Genomic DNA, 22,190 nt, shown 5'->3' on the forward strand with positions numbered 1-22,190 from the left:
TTCCGCTGCCCCCAGCACGCACCTAAGTCACCGAGCCCCCGTCAGCGTGACACGCGGCACGGGGTCTCTCCTCCTGGCGCTGTGCACCCTGTAGTCTGTGTGCCCCTGCGCTGGTCAGTGCCAGTGGCAGAAGCCCTGGGCCTGTGTGTGCCGAGCTTGCCCGCGACTGTGGGGGCCGAGAGCCGTGCGTGGGGACCCCGCGGCCCGCGGGAGGAGGGCGCCGGAGGGCTCTGTGTGGGAGTGTGGAGGATGCGGGCAGCAAGCCAATGTGATGCAGACGACAGGGGCCAAATGGTAAGTAAGGCAGGAGGAGGGCCCCCCTCCACAGACACTGATAATTAGCGTTGTCAGTGACGGCTTTCTCCAGCAGCGAGGTCTGCATTAGAGAGCCGAGGCCCAGGCAGCTCCATCCCCGTCTCTGAAGGCGAGTGTTGAAGCAAATTGGTCTTTCCGGCCCCAGGCTAGGGCAAGTGCTTTATCTGTAAGGGCCTCGCTTCCTGCGCCAGAGGAAGCTGGTGCGCTCCTGTTCCCACTGTGGCCTTGGAGTCTAATGACCCCTGGGGCGCTGAAGCCCACATCACCTCCGCAGATGCCCCCAAACAAGTAGGCCTTCCGGTTAACTGGATGTCGGGTTTTAATGTGGTTGCTGGGAAGAGGCGTGCCCTGATGCTCAGCACGAAAGTACCCAGTGGTTTTTCTTTTTGCCAGAAGTGTCAGTCACTGCGTTGCTTTGATGTAGACCCAGCCCTTCAGGACAGTCTGGGGGCAATCGGCAAACCCCGACCGCCGTCCTGAGTTACGAGGACGCGGCAGGTGCACGCAGCTGCTGTTGGTCCTGCTGGGGGCGAGGCGACTGAGAGTCCTGCTTTTCTACCCAAGGTGTCTTTGCACAAGCTTGTTCGAGAACCAGTTTCGCCAGCTTCTTTAGCATGCCGTGTTGGTATTCCTCCGTGAGAAGCGCTGGGCTGTGTGTGGTGCTCCACGGCTGTGTCCGCTCCTCAATCTGGTTCCCTGCCTGACACACTCGGCCGGCACAGTCGCCATGCATGGGTACTCGTGTGCATGCCTGCCTCACGCGTGTGGCCCGGCACGTGTGGCCTTCGTGTGTTCACTGCTGTGTCCACACGACGTGGCTGCGCTCTTGAACACGCTGATGGAGGGATTCGGTGTGAGCTCCTCAGTCGCGAGGCACACGCCGTCCTCAGTGGCCTTGCAAGTTGTCCTGGGCTAAGAGCTCTCCCCGCTTCTGTCCCCTCACAGATTGGCACTCCGCCCCTCCTCCCAAGGGCATTTTCCGTTGACATTCTGGCTTTCTGATGGGATTCCATAGCTGCACACTGTCCCCTTTATAGAGGAAGAGGCATCTCTTTGCCTCCAGAGCAAGCATCCAGGCCCCGCGGCTGGGTCAGCACAAGCTCGTGGGTCCTGTCCCCATCAACGTAACCATCCGCGGGACTCTGGGCTGTTGAGGGTGGTGAGGGTGATGGAGGCTCCACAGGAAGCGCAAGAGCCCTCCTGGTCTGTTTCTCTAGAAGAGAAGGTTCACAGTGAAGCCACCAGTGAAACGGCCACTGCCACGCAAGGGTGGACCTTAGCACGGACGTGGCCTCCTCAGCGCTTTGTGCTCGTGTTTTATTGCAATTTTAGAATTCCTTTTTGTTGCTAAAAAGGCTTTTCTTTGTATGTCATGGACTAAATGCCTTGTCGTGTGTTACAGTTTTTCAGGAAGTGATTTGTCTCTCTCAATAAAACCGATAGTTTTAGAATAGAAAGAAGTTACTTCACAATGCCGTGACGGTTTCTGAAATAAGTAACATCTCTCTGAATGTGGAATTAAAAGATCTCCAAACACATGTGACCTCAGCTCGAATTAGGTAGGCCTCTCCTTTTTCACAGAAATAAACCCCCTTGCAAAAAGAGCCCCCACGATGTGTTTGCGGGACGTGGTAACAAGAGGTCGCGCCCTGATCAGAGAACACACGTTGAGATTACAACTGGAGTCAGTGCAAAGTGTTTGTGGTGCGTAGGCGACCCGTTAAATCTGCCTAAGACATGGCTTTTTGACGAGAGTGTTTGGTGGGGTGCGAAACGCCAGGCAGATCCACAAAGAGCTCCACGAGATTCTTCAGGAACACACGTCGGGTCTGTTTCCTATGCTATGCGTTCATTCTACTCGGTCTCTTTAAAATGTTCCTGTCACAGGGAGAAGTAGGTCAACAAGGCACATCACTAAGACTGCATTTTAAGTTATTTCTGTGTCACTTGTAGGTATGCTGGGAATTCATAAGACTTGATACTCATCCTTGATTATGATCGAGAAAAGATGTATTTATATTTTTGTTTTTGTCTCTGTGAACTCAAGTTCTGCAGTTCTGTACTTATTACCACCTGACCCATTGACTTCACGTTTACAGGGATGCATGTTACGTGCTCTAAGTGGTTGTTCCCTCTTGGTGCAGGGCCCGCAGTGGGTCAGCTGTCTTTCTGTCCAGCCTTGGGACAGCGCTCGCCCAGGCCTGTGACCCTGATGTTACACTGGATTGATCCACCCCTCCCACTGTGGCCGCTAGTTTGCTTAATTCCACATTTGAGATCGTGGCCCCTGGTAGTACTTTCTGTCCTTTGTTACATTTAAAATAGCTTTTTTTTTTTTTTTAAAGATTTTATTTATTAGAGAGAGAGAGAGCGAGAGCGAGAGGGCCACACAAGCAGGGCAGGAGGGGCAGAGGGAGAGGGAGAAGCAGACCCACCACTGAGCAGGGAGCCCGATGTGGGACTCGATCCCAGGACCCCGGGATCGTGACCTGAGCTGAAGGCACGCTTCACTGACTGAGCCACCTAGGCGCCCCTAAAGTAGCTTTTGTTGATGAATCAGTGAATGTTCTGGTTCTCTAAGAAGATCCCATTTCTTTAGCATACTCTGGAATTTAAGAATCCCCAAGGAGGTATGTCTGCCAAGATAATTGAAAGCCAGTCACAGGTACAGGCTTAAATCTTGGTATTTTTCTTATCTTGTAGTTCTCAATGTTGCTGTGTTAGATTTAGGGTATGACACATATCCATGGAACAATTCTGTGGTTATTTATCTGGAGTGGGAGTCATGCTGCTCACCAGCATGTTCTTCCTCATGTTTTGGTGTGCTTTACTAACATTAAATAATTAATATTTAAGTCAGATCCTTTTCTTGGGAACTTTAGAAGCTGCAGATCATGGGCTTTTTTTTTTTTTTATCATACAACATCTTATATTCGTGCAGAAATTATTTGATGTGATACTTAATGGACTTTTACAGATATTCATAATGGAAATTCAGTTTTATATTTTTTTTAAAGATTTTTTTTTATATATTTATTTATTCATGAGAGACAGAGAGAGAGAGAAGCAGAGGGAGAAGCAGGCTCCCAAGGAGCAGGGAGCCTGATGCGGGACTCGATCCCAGGACCCTGGGATCATGACCTGAGCCGAAGGCAGGCGCTTAACCGTCTGAGCCACCCAGGCGCCCGGAAATTCAGTTTTAAAATAAACATTGATTCAGTCATTAATAGTATTTATTGAGCACCTACCATGTGCCAGGCTCTGTAATTCTAGGGAGACAAGCAGAGTACTGGGTATTTATTTTTCCCGCTCTGCTGTGTCTTTAGGTCCAGGGGGCGGTTCAGACAAGGAAACAGAGCAGAACAGCACAGCGGTGATGGTCCAGGTGGCCATACGGTGAGGGTCCTGGGACCTGGACGTGGGCATTTAGGAGACCAGGGGGCCGTTGTGGGGGCCGGCATGGTGCTCCCTGCAGGAGCCCACCCAGGGGTGGAAGTGCATGTTCCCGTGGAGGAGGAGCGGAGCAGAGTTCGGTGGCGCTGGGGGATGGAGAGCCTCCTGAGGGCAGGGGAGAGCCCTGAGCCGGGGAGGGCATCATCGGTGTCCTGTCTTTAGAAGGAGTGTTGGGCTTGATGATGTAAAGATGGGTTAGGGCGGGTCCAGACAGGTGGCTGAGCACCGCTTTGGCAGTGCTTGGGGTAATCCGCGAGAGACTTGGGGGCTCAGGTTAGGGTGGGGCTGGCGGAGAGCAGGTGTTTGGGCACAGGAGGTGGGGTGTGAGGGAGGGGAGGAGATTGAGTTGACCCCAGTTTTGGCTGCAAGCACCAGCTCTCAGGAGGAGGCCTGCCCTGAGCCCGGAACTTGGCAGGACGAGCAGGGCAAACACGGGTTCCTGGTCCCATCTGAGCTGCGTTTGGGGGTGCCTCCTGGGGATCCAACTAGGAGTGTCCCAACAGGAAAGTGAATATGTGGGTTTGAAGTGGAGAAGAACAGGAGGTGACGTGTGTTTAATAGCTTCCAACATGGAAATCCAGTTGCACTGAGCGAATTCTACTTTCGGAGAACTAAGTGATATAAACTGTTGAGATCTTGGGGTCCTGAGTAGAGGCTCTGATCTGACTGTCCCCCACCCCCGGGCGTGTGGCTTCACGCAGGTTCCCAGGTCTGTGGACTCCGTGCACGACCGCTGTCCATCGTGACCGCAGGGGACTCGGGCGCGTGCACACGTGGACGCCGCTGCTCGCAGCCTGAGCTGGGGAACCGGCCCTAACGGCCGTTCTCTTTCCTCGGCCTCTCCCGGCTTGGTCAGAACCCGGCAGCGTGCTTGCAAAGGCTCTCGTTTTACGGACGAGTTGTTCCTTGGAGGGAGGATGTGTCGTTTGAGAAAAGTATTGTCGCCGGGACGCCGGGCCCCGGCTCGCAGCTCTGGGCGCGACAGGCCTCAAGCAGCCAGGCAGGCGCCGTGCCCCACCTGCAGCCACGTTGCAGCCGCCCTTACTTTGCCGGAGTGGTACCCGGATTTTCTGTGCTAGCTGAGTCGGACAGGTCACGATGTCCTGGGTCTCCGAGTGAAACAGGCCATCAGGCACGGCGTCCGGGTTCACGAGACAAAATGGGTCTGATTCCTCTGGGTCAGAATGAACAGAAACTTTGAGGAGAAGTGAAATGATTCTCTTCTGATGTGTTTCTTGGCAGCACTCTCTTTTCCGTGCGTACACTGGTCAAGAGGCATTCCTTCCACAGGTGGAGTGGACAGGATCGCTGAACCCTTGCAAGTTATGGATGTGGATTCAGTAGTAGAGTTTCTAGAAGGAGGCTCATGGCCACCGTGTCTGTTCGGCAGGCATTTACTCTCGCAGGGCTTGGGTGCTGGAGGGGAGGGTCCGTCCTCACGAGTGAGGTATGACCACGCTGTGGGCGCATCGTCCCCACCCTCGGGAATAAAGGCCCCGCTGTTTGTGCTTCTTGTAATATGCATTGAATTCCAATCATGAGGGTAGCTAATATTTGAAGCAAAATTCTAAATGAGAGGAGGGCTTCATGCACATTGTCATTTCAAGCTGCTTTGTCATAGATTTAGCATGACTGAGTAAATGTTTAATTTCTAGTAATCACTGGTATTCATCATTAGAAAGAATATTTTTTAAAAATAATAGGCTGAGGTTTGGGTATCATTGTCCTATGGATGTTAGGGGGGAAAAACTAGGAGTTTTTTTTGTGTGTGTTGTGAAGAAATTGTTTTTTTCTGTTATGTGGTTAAACATTAGAAATTAAAATAATATTTAGAACCAAGAAAAATGAACCCTCTCTCCCTGCAACCCCCTGGTTTTTGGATTTAAAAGACCAGAGTGACTTTCGCTGAAATAGGAATTCTGGTGTTTCCAGTGTGTTTAGACTCCTTGCCAAAATTTAAAGACTATGATTGATAGTTTATTTCTTATTATTCTAAATGTTATTTTAAAATAGTTAAGCCAGAGAAATAATTCCATTAATCAAAATAAGGGGAAATGAGAAAATAAATGGGACCCTAATCTATCTCCTGTTTAGCTGTGGATATTATAATGCAGATGATGGAGAAATCACATAGCGGGCGTACTTGAATACATGTACAGTCAGATTTTGGATCATTGTTAGATTCTTAGCATCACAGATCAGATTTCAAAATCCAGCTCGGGTGTCTAAACGGCTTTCATATTCACAAAACCAAACAAACATCTTAAAACACATTATCCATTTTTCTCTTAAGTCAAACGTACTGTGAAAAGTTGTGAACAGGTTGAGTGATTCGTGTAAAGTGACACGCGGTCACGTGAGCCGCCACTCACCCGCGGCTCAGCGAGGAGAGGTCGTGGTCAGGAAGGGGCTGCGTGCAGTATTGTTAGGCAGTGAGTGCCACACACGTGTGCCAGATGCTAGTCATGTACCCCTCCGTCTGAAGGCTGAGAGGTCCGTGTGTGTCCTGGGAGGGGTTTATGTCATCGGCCCCCCAACACGTGAGTACCTATGCATCCCCTTACCTTATAAAGACAAAAGGGAAAAAAGTAGACCTCACGAAGTTCCAGAAGTCCATATCCATTTCTAGAACATTGAAATGCATTAAGGAAGATAATTATTTCTTTCGGCATTACTGAAAAGCCCACAATTCACACAGCAGCAAAAAAAAAAAAAAAAAAAAAAAAAACCAAATTTTCCAGAAACGTGTTTCTTTTCTTTTTTTTTTTTTTAAAGATTTTATTTATTTATTTGAGAGAGAGAGAATGAGAGAGAGTACATGAGAGGGGGGAGGGCCAGAGGGAGAAGCAGACTCCCTGCCGAGCAGGGAGCCCGATGCGGGACTAGATCCAGGGACTCCAGGATCATGACCTGAGCCGAAGGCAGTCGCTTAACCAACTGAGCCACCCAGGCGCCCCAGAAACGTGTTTCTCTGAGTACTCTGTCTTGTAGGGGGGAGAAAGCAACCTGCGTGTGCTCAAAATACTGTGTGCACTTAAGTATTTCTGTAACTCCTTTATTCCGTGACTACATTTCCCCTTTGCCTGATTTCTCAGATGAATTTCTTTCATTTCCTAAAAAGCCTGTAGGACAGCTGTATTGAGTAATAAAATGTGGTCCCAATGAATCAGTAAGTCAGAATGACTTCCTTAGAGAACAAGATGCTATTTGAACATATCCCTTCGATTTTAAAGCATATTTTTGCATCTCTGTGTCTAGATTTATGGACTAAATTTAACAACCTGGTTATTAGGGTTGGTTACCAGATTTTGCAGTCCTTCTGAAACATTTTTAAAACTTTCTGAGCTTTGCAATTTAAAACTTCTGTCCTTTATGGAGGAGGCCTGTCCTCCTGTTACCTCTCTATTGGTGTTTTTTAAATCTGCCCCGTGCAAGTTTGTGTATCCTGGTCCCAAGGAAGAGAGGTTCAGGTGACTGTTGGGGGAGCAGTCCGAGTTGTGTGTACAGAATCCACACTGTTTAGAATCGCCTGCAAGTTTGTTTGCTACGTACAGTTACTTTGTAGAGACTTCCAAGGCCATTCATGTAACAACTAACAATAACTCTCATTTTTCTCTTGGCAAGCACAAAGGCCATTTTCCTTCCTCGAATGTATCTAGAAGCAGTTCTGAAAGCACCCTGTTGATGAATGTCTCCGTGGTGTGATGTCGCGGTGCAAAAGATGTAAAACCTCGCTCTCAGCTTACTGCAGGAAATTCACCATCTACTTGATGTCAGATAAACTTCTGCTTGTTCCACTGTGCCTGCCATCAACCCCCCCTCCCCCAGAATTTTTGTCGAGTATCTTACTGGACCTCCTTCAGTGTTGATTACTGGATGTCCTGAATGTAGGGCTAGTTTTAAATAGGAGCTTTCTGAAACTATTAACTAAAAAGAAGCACTTAATTCATGATGTCAACCAGACCTCCCCACCCCTGATTTCTAGGGTTCCTAGAGGCATAGCTGGAAACCAGTTAGAATTGTACGAGTGCTGTGGTTTATGTATGCATGTTAATTTCAAGCGATCGGTCTCACTTCATCAAGACTTTAGCTGAAGGTTAATGCAGTATAGTAAGATTAATCTTGCCCTGTTGTTTTTGTCCTCAGATCATAAACTCCATTGTTCAAATAGTGATGCTTCAAATGTCATTTGAGAGCCTTCTCTAAAAGCTACAGGCTCACATTTATTCCCATTTTTATCTTGCAGTGCACTTGACTTTAGAATACCCCTTCTGTTTTTCGAACATGGTAATTATTTATGGAAATTGGTAAAAGCACTCTCGATTCTGACAGACCTATGTGAGAGCTGTCCTTTTCTTATTGTGTTTGTATGACCCCCAAATTCAGCCTTGTTTTGAAACTATCATTCACCTGTAAATCTGCTTTGTACTACAAAAGTCTGCTTTTTTGGGAATCCTCCCCCAATTCCATCTTGCCACCCTTTGACCTTCAGAGCCGGTTCAGACACTATTATTTGCCATTCTTGTATGTGAAACAAGAGAAGTCTAAGAATCCTCTCTGAATCTCTGGAAATGATTGTCTAAGGCTGCCTCGTAAGGCAGGAAGGCCCATTTAAAATCTCTCCTGCTCGAGCACAGTGACCACTGAAGTCAGGGGTCTTCACCGGCCTGATGGGGTTGCTGCCTGAAGGTCATTGTTTGTGTTCTTGGGTGTTGATAAGGAAATTAATAGGAAAAATGCACTTAGACTCCAAAAGGCAGAAATGAGCTTTTCTGTTGTCTGCTTTTTCTCATCCAGGGGAGAGACCATTCTAACCCAGATACCGTCCTGACAGTGCCTCTCAGAAAGGGAACCTAGAGACTCACTTCCAGCGTACCCTGGTGCCCCACGACAGCCGTGCACAGCCCCCTCGTGGACGTCCCAGCAGTGACCCCAGCCACCCCGTGGAAGAGCAGCTGCAGGACTCCCAACTGGACACCTCCGATCCTGGAGCCCTGTGCTGGAGTGGAGACTGAAGGGAGATGCTTCTCCTCCTTGTGAAACGTTTCAGAATAAATGAAGATGGTCTACTCTAGAATCCCATGTAGATATTCTCTATGCATCTATGTGCTCATCCACCATAGTCCCCTATTTTCTTACAATAAACAGTGGTGTTGGCAGGCACAGGAGAGCACAGGCATCTGTGTTGTTCGAGACACGTTTGAGACACTGGAGAGAGATTCTTGTGCGTGTCCGAGAGCCTGAAGAGCCGAGCGCCGTGCGGGAGCCGCCGACGCTCCGGAGGACTGTCGGGTAATGTCAGGACGCGCGGTGGTGGAGCTGAGGTTGGCAGAGTATTAATACCACAGCCTCTCTGTGTCATAGGGGGTCTTTAAGATAGTCCGTACGAGAGCGGAAGGAGGTAGCGTCGGGCACTGTGGAAAGCAGGCTCGCTGGCGCGGGGCCGCAGCCAGGTCCTAACTGTCTGGGGTGGCCTTCGGGGGCCGTGGCCATTTCCCGTTTGCTCTTTCCGTCCTTCCCATCATCTGTGCTCAGCGAGCCCACAGAGGAAACACGTCTGTGGGAGTGCTTATATTCTGTTTCAGAAAAGAGCTAGTTGAACACTAAGACAAGCAGGCTTCTTTGTTTATTCTCAGGACCTTTTTGTAACAGGGCTACATTCTGCAAACTGCTCACCAAGGAAGACTGCCCGTAAATTCTCTAGCCACCGAACCCTCCTGGTCTAGACCCATTTTAGTGATGGTGGGAGAATCCCTGAGCAGGTCTGGGGGCCCTGGTGCTCTGGAACCCTCTGCTCCCCCTCTCCCCCACTTCCATCTGTCCCTCCACCAGCCCAGCAAGTGGATGTCTTTTCTTCTGGGGCCTGGGGACCTCCGCAGGATGAGTACCTTCATTCCCAGAGCGTGGAGGTCCCCGGGCCCCTGGGTGGGGGCGGCTTTATATACCTCTTCCTCAGTCCCGTAAATGCAAGTTTTTGTGGTGGGGGTTAAGGCCCATAACAAAGGATCTTAAACCGTGCAGTGTACGCAGTTAAAATTGTATTCCACAGATATAAATATTTTCTTTTCCTATTACCGTGACACTATGTGTGATGGTAATATTTCTGAGAGTTTCAGATTTTTGCACATATGATTTTATGCATTATCAAAAGTTACTGCTGCCTTGAATGAAAATGTTCTGTGAAATTTTTTGCAAAAGCTTTACTAGGTTTTTTTTAATTGTGAAATTTTGTAAAGGCAGGAAATGGATTAAAACGAGCATGCTAAATATATTTTTCAAAAAAGCAATAATTTTACATGTACAGAAATTATCCTAACCTTTAATACTGGTGAGAGCGACAGTTTACTTAATACAGTAATGGATTAGTGCAGTTTTTTGTAGAAAATGGGCTTCTGATACAAAGATTTGTTTAAACACGTGCGCACGCACACACACACAAACCCTAAAGTGTGGTTTTCCTGTTCTAATGATTTGTTGAATTATTATTATATTATTATTATTGTTAATGTTGTTATTAGTTAATGTTTGGTTCTGGATTCTACTTGTTACTGAATTTAAATTACTTGAGGTTCCGGTTACGTGGCAACATTTGCAAACAATGCGATGTAACTGACCAGCTTCTCCATACATATGGATGTGCACACACGTATGTATACGTATGTGTGTGTATGTGACGTCTTTACTTACTTTTTCCTGATACTCTTACACCAGATATGTACCAGAATGACCTGTTGTGTCGGTGTAATTAGGAATGTCATGCAGATTCTATCGAGCAGCTGTAATTGACTGTTCTGTATTTTGAGCAAAGTTGCAGAGACACATTCCTCTGTTCACCTTAGAAATCAGAATGCCTTTCTGTTGACTTACGTTTGATCATTTTGATAGTTTCCCCAAAGTAATAACTTCCGCATTTCATTTTCTGGGCTGAAAGTGAATAGTGACAGTTCAGGAATGCATAGGGGCTACTGATCTGGTCCTGTCTTTCTCTGTGATCTAGCGATTAAAAGCAGTTCTGTACCCAAAGTGACACGGAGGTGTCGTGTCCATTCTTCCTGTTTCGGAAGCGGCACCCGGGAGCCCCGCCGGCAGTCGGAGCTGCCTGGTGGCAAGAGGGGGGCGCGCTGGGGGTCCCATGGGCCGAGCGCGCAGCCCAAGTCTGCTTACGGAAGCGTGTGCCGTGCAGAGTGCAGAAGTAGGTTTGCACGTAACTGAGCAGATGGAGGAGGACCCTCCGAGGACGCCACCCTCCAAGACCTGCCGTTCTTGGGCCTGACTGTGGTTTCTTTCTCCCACTGGCCATCAGTATTGTTGGGTTTGTTAATGCGTTGATGTCCGTTTGACCATTGTATTTAATATGATTTGTGTTTTCTTATTTATTTAGCCAATATGTTTTGATTCGCTTTTTTCGAATGATAATGCCCGCACGATCTCTCCTGTAAGTCATCTTCTGACTGTTACAGACTCTTTCTGCTACCTCTACCGACCTGCTGTTTCCTCGTTTCTTAACAGGATTTTTACAGTGTTGGCGTCTAATGTAACTTAGACAATAAAGGGTTTGGTTGTCTACACTGCAGCTTCTCCGGGTATCTCCCCGCCCCACCTGCGCTCCTGGCGCAGCTTCGTTGGTCTGGCTCTCCTCCTCGCCCTCTCCTCCTCCCGGCTCACGTCTCTTCCTCGTTGTCCAAGTCAAATAACACAGAAATAATAGCTTATAGGAATCTTTCAGGTTATTCACTCATATTCCTTAATTTGAAGAATGAACATTTAAATTCTCTGAAAAATCAGCTGGTAAGCCTCTTCCCTGGGACACACTCAGCCCTTCTGCCACTTTCCTGCCTGCTTTGGGAGGGTCTCTTGGCGTCTCAGATGGATACATTTCACGTTGGTCAAAACACAGTCCAGATCTTCAAGGCACGTGGATTTTGCCTTTCCAGTTTTGAAAAGTATTAAATGCTTTGAGAGGTCCCTCCGATACGTACTTATTTTTGAAACCAAGAAAGACACTGGTTTCCTGAAATGCACGTGCCCCAGGAAATTGCTCTGGTTAATAATTACACGTGGCCGCAGGGTCAGGTGAAGATGTGGAGTTTGCCCAGTGTGTCGAGAGCCATCTTCAGACTTGGCCGCTCTGTCACGGGTTATGTAACGTTACAGAAACATCTAGATAAAGGCACACGCACACATAGATTGAGTAATTGAGCACTGCTTTAGGATGGATGTAGTGTTGAGTGCAGCAAGTAAGAGGTGCTGTCTCTCTCGGTGCCTCCCAGGGAGCTGCTCGTTCTTCCCCCTGAGAGAGCGAGAGCGAGTGAGAGCACTCATAGCCCATGGGATGAGTGTCCCCTGTGCCCCTGGATCACCAAGGGACTACACGTGTCAGTCTGTGTCCAAAAGACACTGCACCTCCTGGATTCTCGTGGCCAGAGTCCCTTTACCAACACTCCTGCTTTAAAGCAAAATACGATCACCCCCCAAACCCCGAGAGGTTTCAGTGATGTACAAACAAGAGGGACTGTATTTGTCTAACTTTTCCTTCCCACTTTCTAGACGAAGTAGCATATGCTGTTTTACTGCTTTTAACTTTGGTGAGTTCTAAGTGCAGAGCATTTTGTTCACTGAGAAAAAGAAAAATCACCGGCCAGGACTCCCAGCGGTGGTGTAAGTGCATTCCCGGGCCCCCGCACGCCCATGTCATGGGACCGAGGGAAGATGTTCATTCTTTACCAACTTTGCTAATTATACTTCGAGGCAGTAAAATGCAAAAGACCATAGAATTTGTATTTCTTTTTTTTTTTAAATACAATTTATAACATTATATTTTGTACTCTTTATATTAGAATTTGTAACTAGATTGATGTATTTAACTCTATTTCTGAAAAAATAATTCAATGTTTCAGTTATGTGATAAAAATATTTAGATAAAACATATTCATTCTATTGGAATTTGAAATCAATAAAAAGATCTTGGAGTTCTTGAGATTTGTTAAGATCTTTTTCCCTGGTTTCAGGAGGTGGCCTAAATCCTTTGTCTTGATCTGTGGTTTTCTATATTTGTTGGCAGAACACAAAGCCAAGTGTTGGCACTCTTTCTATAAGCAGAAGAGTTTTAAGCATGATTCACAAGATAATTCATCTAAGACTATGTGAGAATGGCCAGAGTGTTTTTTTTTTTTTTTAATCTTTTGTAGACTCCAGGGCATACATACTGTTTGTTTGTTTTGGAAGGTGATGCTATAGTTCTCGTTTTCTCCTGAAGCTCATCTCTTCATTCCCGCACCAGACGCACACACCATTCTCGCTCTCGCCATGTAAGCCACGCGGGATGTACAGGATGGACACAGAATGAACCCCCAGTCAGATGAGATGATGGTATCAAGAAGTTGGGGGTTCCGAGGCACTCAAGGAACTTGAATTTAAAAAGATGTAAAGTGTTTTCAAGTTAGAAGGTATGACTATGTCTCCACTGGCAGAAAAGAGAGGAGGTGTGGGTGGGCCCTTGCACATGGCCTTAGGGTTGTGCCATGGAGGAAAGGAGAGGGCCGCACGGAGTGCAGCGCCGCAGGCCCGCGCTGGCGTCTGTCTGCTGGGGAGACAGACAGCACGCCGAGTTCATGCCCCTCTGCTCGACGATGGGAGCACCATCTGAGGGGTTCCCCGAAAGGCCGTTAGGTTTCATAGTGTGCAGAAGCAGACCTCATTGCAGGTGGGGTTTATGGCTCAAACTGCTGACAACCTCTCATCCTGGTGGGTGGTTGGTTCTAGGACAAGGGTCTCGATTTTAAATGAGGACCTGGCAACACCAAAGTCTGGAGAAGGCAGCTGACATTAACTGAAGAATGAGAGCCTGTGCGAGGACCAAGCAGAAATCCCCGGCCTGAATCTCCTGGTACCCCCTGGTGCAGGGAACTCCTTCCAGAGGACACGGGCGTGGGAGCTCAGGTTCAAACCCAGGGAGACACCTTCCCCAGTCCCGGGCTTTCTACAGGTAGCCATGCTCCTTCGTCCAGGAAGGCGCTTTCATTCCGTCTACCTGCTGTCACCGAAGAGCACAGCGAGCCACGGGAGTTGGGCGGAAGGTGGCCAGTGAACATTGCTGTGCTGTAATCTGCCACGTAGCTCCCTGGATGCAGGGACTGGGCGTGGCCACGCTGCACACAAGCGCGCACACACACACCACAAGCACACACCACACACTTGAAAAACAAATCCCACCGCTTACGACAGCACCTTCTTCCCCTGCTGTCTTGCTGTTTGAGAACAACGGTGTGCATTTCTCATCTGGGCTGTTCGTGTTCTCAATCTTACCTTTTAAAAGGTGAGTTCTCATTCAAGAGGTTAGCAGAATGATTGAAGGGAAATGGGAAAGCTCTGGTCTCGGCCCGTGTGACGAGTTCCTGGACAGTCTCTGCCCGTGGACACACAAGGCCATGGCAGGGCTTCGAGGCCGGGGAAGGGCCATGGGGACCTGGCAGCAGTGACGTGGGTGACACACCCCTCCAGGTTCCTCTGTGGGAAGAGGAAAGAGTGAAATGAAGATTTTAACGAGAACACTCTTTTTCTTTTTGACAACTGAAGAAGCTAGTACAGGGAGTCTCTTCCCACGCCCTCTCCTGATGGGACACCGGGTCTCCACAGGGGGCCTCAGATTACGCCCCGAGCGCGTGGCCACCATCCCAAGTTTCAGAGGCCAAGAGGAATCTCGCCTTTTTCTGGACCCGGGTTTGTCAGTGGAAGAGCTGTGTTCAGGGCGGGAGAAACGTCATCCGCACTTGACCGGGGCTTCACTGCGTGTCCTGATGTCATGCCCACTCCAGTTCGGGGAATTACCGTTAAAGAGTGCTGAAGTAGGACGTGTCCAGGACGGGGGAACAGGAATCGAAAGAGGCGTTGTCTTTTAAAGAAGAAAACCTTCACACAACACGGGTGAGTGGTTGTGAGGTCTTGGCGGGTCACCAAGAGGAAGAGCAAGTGAAGACTCGCGGGGAGTTCACACCGCAGAGCTGCCCCTAGTCAGTGGAAGGCATGGACTGTGGCTCAACATGGAGAATGACCTGAGGGTCAGGCCGTTGAACCATAAGGCCATCTGCCCTTTAAACGGACAAGCTCCCTGACCCCGCAGAGGTCAAACAGAAGCTTGATGTTCTTTTTTGAGGCAATAAATATCAGGGTTCTTGAGCAGAGAGGCAAATTGGAACCAGACGAACGTGCAAGTCTCATCAAAAGATTTCAGACTCCTTGAAAATTGTAGAAATTGTACAGGACATTTTTGACATTATAAATCCATCCAACAAATCCTGGGCGCCTGCCACGGCGAAGCGAAGCCCCAGGTGCCAGGTGGGAACGCTGCGCGAAACGGAACGTGCTCTGGCACTCTCCCACCGGGGGAAGGAGGCGGCATGTGGGGAGTTCCATGTTGGGTGGATCCGGGCTATAGGGCGCGGGTGGAGGAGGCATGACCCCACTCGGGGAGAGAGGACAAGGATCTCCTAACCCAACCAAATGCTTATGTGTCACCGTGACCCAGTGGCACCAGCCTGAAACTTTCGGAACGATTTTATAAAATCATTGGGGTGATGACTTGGAATTAAAATTTGCATCTGATCTCAAGCCTTAGTGGACTTGGGTAATCTGCAAGAAGATTTCGGTGCAGGAGAGAAGAGTGACATGGGAATTTCAGTGAGGAAAAGCCACAGAGAAGTATTTGGGGAAATACCCCACCGTACCTTTAGAACATATTTTGAATTGTCAAATTTGATAGAAGAAAGGGACTGAGGTCATTGTCAATGATTCCTTGAGGACATTAACTCCAAGTGAGGCGTCAGGCAGAGAGATCGGCAGTGGGCCTCCTTGGGCACGGTACCGCGACCAAACCCAGCACCGGCTGGACGGCCCGCGCTCCTCAGAGGTAATGTGCTTCTGTGCCGAGTCACTGATCTGCTGTCTTGCAGGTTCGAAGACCCGGAGAAGCCAGAGGTCGACAATCCAGTGGTTGATGGAGGGGAAGCTCAAACATGAGGACAGGGTTGGGAAAGACCTGGGTCGAACAGTTTTGCACAGTGATTCGTCTCCGTGGAGATCTGGTTCATCCCGGAGAGGTAAATTCAGAACCAAGTAACAGGGAGCTGATGTTTGAAAGGACAGCCTCTGTGCTGGGAACGTCAAGTCTCACAGCACTCTTCAAAGTCGGCATTATTAACTCCAGTTTACAGGTGAAAACACAGAAGGTCCCGGGAGGGCACCTTCCTCAAAGGGACACTACCAGTAACTTGTCGACACATGACTGGGGACCAGGCCTGTTGGGCATGCACACCTTCTACTCTTGTTTGCCTCGTGCTGTGCATGCAGGTGAGTAATGATGAGGATCTCTATGTGACCTGTTAACCGCTTTCCAAAGCACCGAGACATCCTTACCCCATGGACCACGCGGCAATCCCGAAAGGTAATGGGTATAGACAGTATCCCCCGTGTTCAACAGGTGGGCAGACAACCATCACAGGATCAGAACCAGATGTTTCAGATTTCTGAGCTCTTGTTTCAGGGTCAAAGAGTCTCTTGGTTGACTTTGTGTAAGTTAAGAACTAACACATAGGGATGAAAACACGGATTGGGATTTCTGAGAACCTGGGTGTGAGTCCCAGGTATGTCCTAGACGGAACACGGCATCCATTTTTCAATTTCTCCCCCTTGATTTGGTCTTTCCTTCTCTGTTGGGTCTTTCCTTCATGCTCAAGACATCTGTTCCCACCAAAAAATCACCACCTTGGTCCCTTGGTCCTCTCTTCCCTCTCCATCTTGTGTGTCCTGCCCTGCCTTTTAAGGCCAGTCTTCCAAAAAAAGTGGTTCATGGTCACTTTACTGTTCTGCATTCTAGCTTTGAAGACCATCACCCACTTTATTGAATTGTCTCCTGTTAAGATTATGAAGGACGTTTTAGTTGAGTATCGTGATTTTTTCCCCTTTTATTCTACGTGTTATTCAAATCTCCTTTGGAAAACACACACATACATTCTTCATAAAACATTTACAACATTTTGCCAAGTTTTGTTGCTACCTTTCACTTTGTTGTTATGGTTGTTTTCTCTTGGAATATTTTAAGGAATTCCCAGACATCATGACACTTCAACGGTAAATACTTCATCTCTGAGTGATGTGTTTTCAAAAATCATAAAGTAACAGGAACGTCGCATTCCTTGTATTCCATGACGCTTCCATGGGATTTCTTCTCCAGCCCCACCCCCCCACTTGGTTTCCTGCACCAGCAACCCTGGTCTTCCTGGCCAGTGTCCTGCCCCTCTGTGCGTCTTTCACGCTGGCCCCGCCGAGGGTCGGGACACGGGTCACCTGCCTCTGCAGTGAAGGCAAGTGCCATGCCCTGGGAGCCTTAGCCACCCTGGGCTCAGCCGGAAATTGGGTACGGGGACTTCACATGCTCCCTCTCTCCTCTCAGGCCTTCCTCCTGCAGATCCATCTCAGTAAATGGCATAGCCATTTACTATTTAGCCATTTACGGCATAGCTGGTCACCCGTGCTAAAAATAAGTGCATTGTCCTGACTTTTCTCTCCCTCTGTCACACACCTGCCCATTCTGCAGACCAGAATCTGGCCTCTCCCCTGCACTCACTGCCCCAGCCCCAGTCTCTCTCCTCTCTGAGCCCTAGGGATGGCCTTGGTCAATTCACTCTCCCTCTGTGGCCACCACAGGAATCTTATGGAATGCATGTTGGATCTTTCTACTCTCCTGATTGAATTCACCATTAACTTTCTGTATCCTTTAAAAAAACGCTGAATTCATTTGTGTGCCATTGTGCAAAGTATCCTACAATACCAAGTGACTTGTGTTTCTCAAAGGTGCCCGGCTCTTGCATACATTCTTTGCCTTCTTTCCTCCAAGACTCAGGTCAGGGTGACCCCCTCCCACCCCAAGGAAGCCTCTGCTGGGCCCACCCTCTTTTCCTGTACCCCCCATCCCACCCCCAGGTGCGCACCTGCTTCTCCTCTGGGTCCCCTGTAGCATACTGGGATCCCTTCACTGTTCTTATCGTAACATTTGAAAGTAAGTAGACCCCCTCCGCCTCTCCTACTGAGCCCTGAGTTGTTGGAAGGCAGAGAGCTTGGGCTGCTTTAAAGCCAAGTCCCTAGTAGAGCCCCAGTGTTTGGTTCTTCAATCAGGATCCAACAGTTAGTGTGTGCCTCAGTTTCCACAGCCATACAGGGATGACCCATCTCAATCCGTCTCCCTCCCACTCCTACTGTGCCAAGTGGCATTATGGGCTGCATTCTGTAACCTTTAATGTGATACATAAATGCAAGTTGGAATTACTTTCCAGAAATTTACATAACAATGATTTTTCCAGTTTCGTAAAATTTTCATTAAATAACATCTCTCTGCACCAGCTTTTTAAAAAGTCGGTATTGCATTTATGAATCGGGAAATTTCCATTACTTACTTGACACACTTAAACATGGGTCATTTTCCCTTGCTCACAAAGTTTTCTGACCAGCCAAACATAGTTGTACCCCTTGTATCCACAAAGGTTAAGACTAAAAAAAGCAAGCTGATCACACTCTTAATGAAATATAATGTGTTTTATGTGTAGTAGTATTTAACGATAATTAAGGAAGAGCTGACTGTACTCTCTGTAGACAGAAATCACTTTGTGAACACTAAGTGAGCAGTCCCAGAGGCTTAGATCTGCATTTAGGTCCACCGCTTGCCTTTAGATTTGTCTGCTGGGATGCATTCCGTCATCAGGCTCTTACTAGGGCTGTTCAAGGGAGAAGGTTAGCTAATTTCTACACATGTCATATAGGAAGTGAGCTAGATCTTGCTAGGGCTTGTAAATTAACCAAGCCCCTTCAGGTATGTCCTGGTCATTCAGCAACAGTGGCAGACTCTGAAAAAAGGGTTTTTTGTTCATTATCCCAGGCAAGAAAGGTTGGGCCATTCCAGGGGAGACGGCGCAGCTCCTGGGGCCTCTCTGCACGTCACTGGGGAGCATCAGGGGTGGCTCTTTTCTGGATGTGCTTCTGTTCGGTGGCGGGCAGTGGAGAGAGCAGCAGCTATGGGGCCAGAGGGGCAGTACGAGCCGGCCCAGGCTGTCTGAGGGGGCGAGGGGGCGAGGGGGCGAGGCTGCCCAAGCGACCTCCAGGGGCTCGTTCATGCCCTCCGAGGGTTTCAGCGCCAGCCTGGGATGGGCCCTCCAAGGATCCTGTAGGAGATGGCCCTGTTCTGTGGTTCTAGCACCAGGACATGTGAGCTTGGAGAGCGTGGGTGTGCGGGAGGGAAGGGCGGGCAGCTCAGAAACCCCACTGCTTCCTGCTAATTTCCCAAAGAAGAAAACTGGCTCCTGTCGTTCGGTTATCTTCGTAGCCTGAAGTCAAGTAGATGCCTGGGATTTATTAACACACAGGCTGGTAGATCATCATGGAAAGCACTTCTCCGTGCCTCTGGGATGCACGGTTGGCCTTGTAACGTGGCGGCCACCTACGTGGGTTTGCCGCCCACCGCGCCCCAGCTCTACTCTCAAACATCCGCCCCCGGATCCCCGTGTGTTTTCAGCTTTGCCGAAGCTCTGTTAGGTCTTCACAGAAGCTTGGTGTAGGCTAGCATGTTCATGAATCGTGTAACGCTTCATCCCCATCACCACCCTTCTTCGGTTTGGGATGATCCGCTATAGAAAGAAAGCCAACAGTTATCCATGGACATAGTGAAAAGCCGTGTCCCTGTTACGAAGATACATTAAGGAGTTGCCTTAAGTTAATTTAAAATCAGACCGTCAAAGAACTTGAAGGTTGAAAGACCTCTTAGAGACTGTGTTGTCCAAAATTCTTGTTTATCCGGCTAGGTACCAGTCTGGAGGGGTTATGGACGGCCAGCCGTGGAGGTCTGCCGTTTTATTGTGTTTTGTGGTCTTAGGCAATAAGTGTTGTCTTGGTCTTTCTGGCTTCATGCTTTGGGGATCTTTGTCATTTCTATTGCATTTTATCCTCTCCTTTCCCCTCAGGTTTGCATTCCTCACTCTTCTCGGTTTATTTTAACTTCCCCCGAGTGATCTCGAGGTGTCCTGAGGCTGTTGGGAACACAGTGTTCCTATGTTCTTCAGTTAAAGCTTCTGTATGGATCTGGTCTCTGACAACGTCAGAAGCCAAGTACAAGCCCCAGACTGACTCTGAAGTAGGAACACACGACCTCCCCGTGGGCCCCCCTGGAAGCTCACATCCGCATCGCACGCGGGCGTTTCTTATCCTTCTCAGCTGTCCTTTGCTGTCCGCTGGTTACGTGCAGGATGTGACTCCGGGGCCGAATTCCCGGAATCTGCTTAGATGCGGCCACAGAGCCAAGTGCGGGAAGCCGGCCACCCCGCAGCCGTGGCCCTGCTTCTGTTCTCCTCCCTGGTGCTTCTCCAGAAGCAAGTCGCCCTGAAGTTGCCCTCTCCCACCACTAGATGGTGGATGGTGGTCAGACATGAATGTAAAGTAACCCCGATTTCAGAGTCATCCCTTCTTCATTGTGTACCGCGACCGAGTACTGAGCACCTACCACGTGCGGGAGTGCGGGCTCGCTGCTGGCCGAGGCGGCCCCAAGGTGAAGGCAGATGAAGGGGCTCAGGCTGCACAGTCCTGGGCCGGGGAGCAGGGATGGCATTCCTCCCTCCCATCCTCTGACATGAGCACCTGCTGTGTGTCTCGCTTGGGTCCAGGCACCTCGGATGCCGGGGCACATTGGAGGCTGAGCTCCCATCTCTCGAGGGCTTTTACGTTCTTCTGGGGGATACATGGTGGCCGAAGACACACACAAACCCCAGAATGTGAGAAGTGCAAGGAGCAAAGAAAGGCCAGGAGTCAGGAGGAAGAGAAGACAGAAGGGCTGTCAGGGCCTCCATTTCTCCCAGACTGGGAGGATGACGTCCATGAAAGACATCAGAGGGCCCCGAGAAGAGGGTCCAGGCCGAGGGAGAGAAGAACCAAGGGCTGGAGGGGAAGCCATTTGGGGCGACAGCCCAGGAGGCCAGAGAGGCTCAGCACAGCTGGGAGGGGAGCGGGGTCCGAGAGGGTGCAGCCAGGGGAAGGCCCCAAGTACAGTCACAGCTGGGGTGAGGCCTTCCACCTGTGGGTTTTGGGGACACAGTCTGTCTCCCCACGAAAAGCCTGGGGAAGGAGAGAGAGGGCAGACTTTGCTGTGGGGGGTGCTGGTCCTGCAGAGACATGACCCAGGGACAGTGCGAGGGGAACGGAGGGAGGCAGAAACAGCTGCTTCCACTTTGCCTGGTGTCGGCCTTCCGAGGACCGGCTCTGCAGACGCCGAACCTTTCAGGTGCCGCCATGAGCTGCACCCTCAGCGCCTTACGATCCGGGGGTGTAAGGACCTGCGGGGGCTGGGCAAGGGCATCCTCGGCTGAGCGCAGAGTTGACGTGGGTGACAGGGGTCAGGCCGCTGATTTGCTTGTCACAGGCTCTGCGGCTGTTTACTCCCAAATGTTTCATGACGAATGTGCGAGTTAATGAGTTGTGTTAAGGTGAAAGGTGAGAACTGACCATTGAGAACCAGTGATGCCAGAGAAGAGCAGGCACCAGGCTGGGGTCTCAGGGTCCTACGTCGTCTGCTGTTCCCGCCACGCAGGTGTGGTGATGCTCACCCTGCCCGCTGTGTCCACTCGGCTTGGCCAGCACCCAGGATCCTGGCCAGGGGAGTCTGGGGACTGGGGCAGAGGCCCCTTTGGATCCCACTAAGGCGAGGCAGGAGGGACGGCCGGTGTTCCGGGGACACGTGGTGGGAGGCCCAGGGGCAGGACACAGCCCCCTCCACAGCAGACAATTTGTCTGTGATGAGTGACTCCAGACAACTGTGGGTTTTCCTCACTTTTTTAATGGTAAAATCACTGGAAGATTCTGGAAAACAGCTCTTAATGAATGAGTCAAATGTAAGTGATTAAACTTATAAGGTCTTTCTAGATTTTCAAACTTAAGTATGTTTCTAGATAAAAGCTTGGCAGTGAGTCTACGCAGAAGCATAATTAATTCCATTAACGCTAGAAATATTTCTGAGTTGGGGAAGACTCATATCTAATATTTTTGGTCATCATTTTACAATAATGCTGAAGCCCAACATAAATCCTGTATTTTTCCATATATTAGTCAATAAACATGCAACATCATCTACATCCCGGGAAGTATGCTACCTGTATGTGGTGGATAAAACATTATCCTTGATGAAATATTTGTGCTTCTGGAAACTTCTTTCCTAAGATCTTTCTCAGCATGTGTCCGCACTTCAGTCAACTCCTGGCTTGATGCCCCTTTCAGAGGTGCCCCCACAAGAGACAGGTCCTGATGCTATCACCATCATCGCCACCATCACCATCACCATCCTCATCATCTCCATCCTCATCATCATCATCACCACCATCCTCATCACCATCATC

At 49.3% G+C, this 22,190-nt stretch overlaps 1 protein-coding gene across 2 annotated transcripts in view; it reads left to right on the forward strand.

Annotated features, from left to right (window-relative positions):
* ZNF516 (zinc finger protein 516) overlaps nucleotides 1–12,759 on the forward strand; it is a 114,466-nt gene extending 101,707 nt beyond the window's left edge. The window contains exons 5-6 of one of the 2 annotated variants that reach the window (XM_044921182.1): nucleotides 509–603; nucleotides 8,566–12,759. In XM_044921182.1, coding sequence (XP_044777117.1) covers nucleotides 509–603; nucleotides 8,566–8,625 — 155 coding nt within the window. In that variant the 3' untranslated portion in view covers nucleotides 8,626–12,759. The remainder of the gene's footprint in view (nucleotides 1–508; nucleotides 604–8,565) is intronic. The other variant, XR_006541214.1, reaches the window with a different exon arrangement.
* The last annotated feature ends 9,431 nt before the right edge of the window (nucleotides 12,760–22,190 follow it).

The sequence above is a fragment of the Neomonachus schauinslandi genome, chromosome 14, assembly GCF_002201575.2.
Source record: "Neomonachus schauinslandi chromosome 14, ASM220157v2, whole genome shotgun sequence".
Taxonomy (NCBI): Eukaryota; Metazoa; Chordata; class Mammalia; order Carnivora; family Phocidae; genus Neomonachus; species Neomonachus schauinslandi.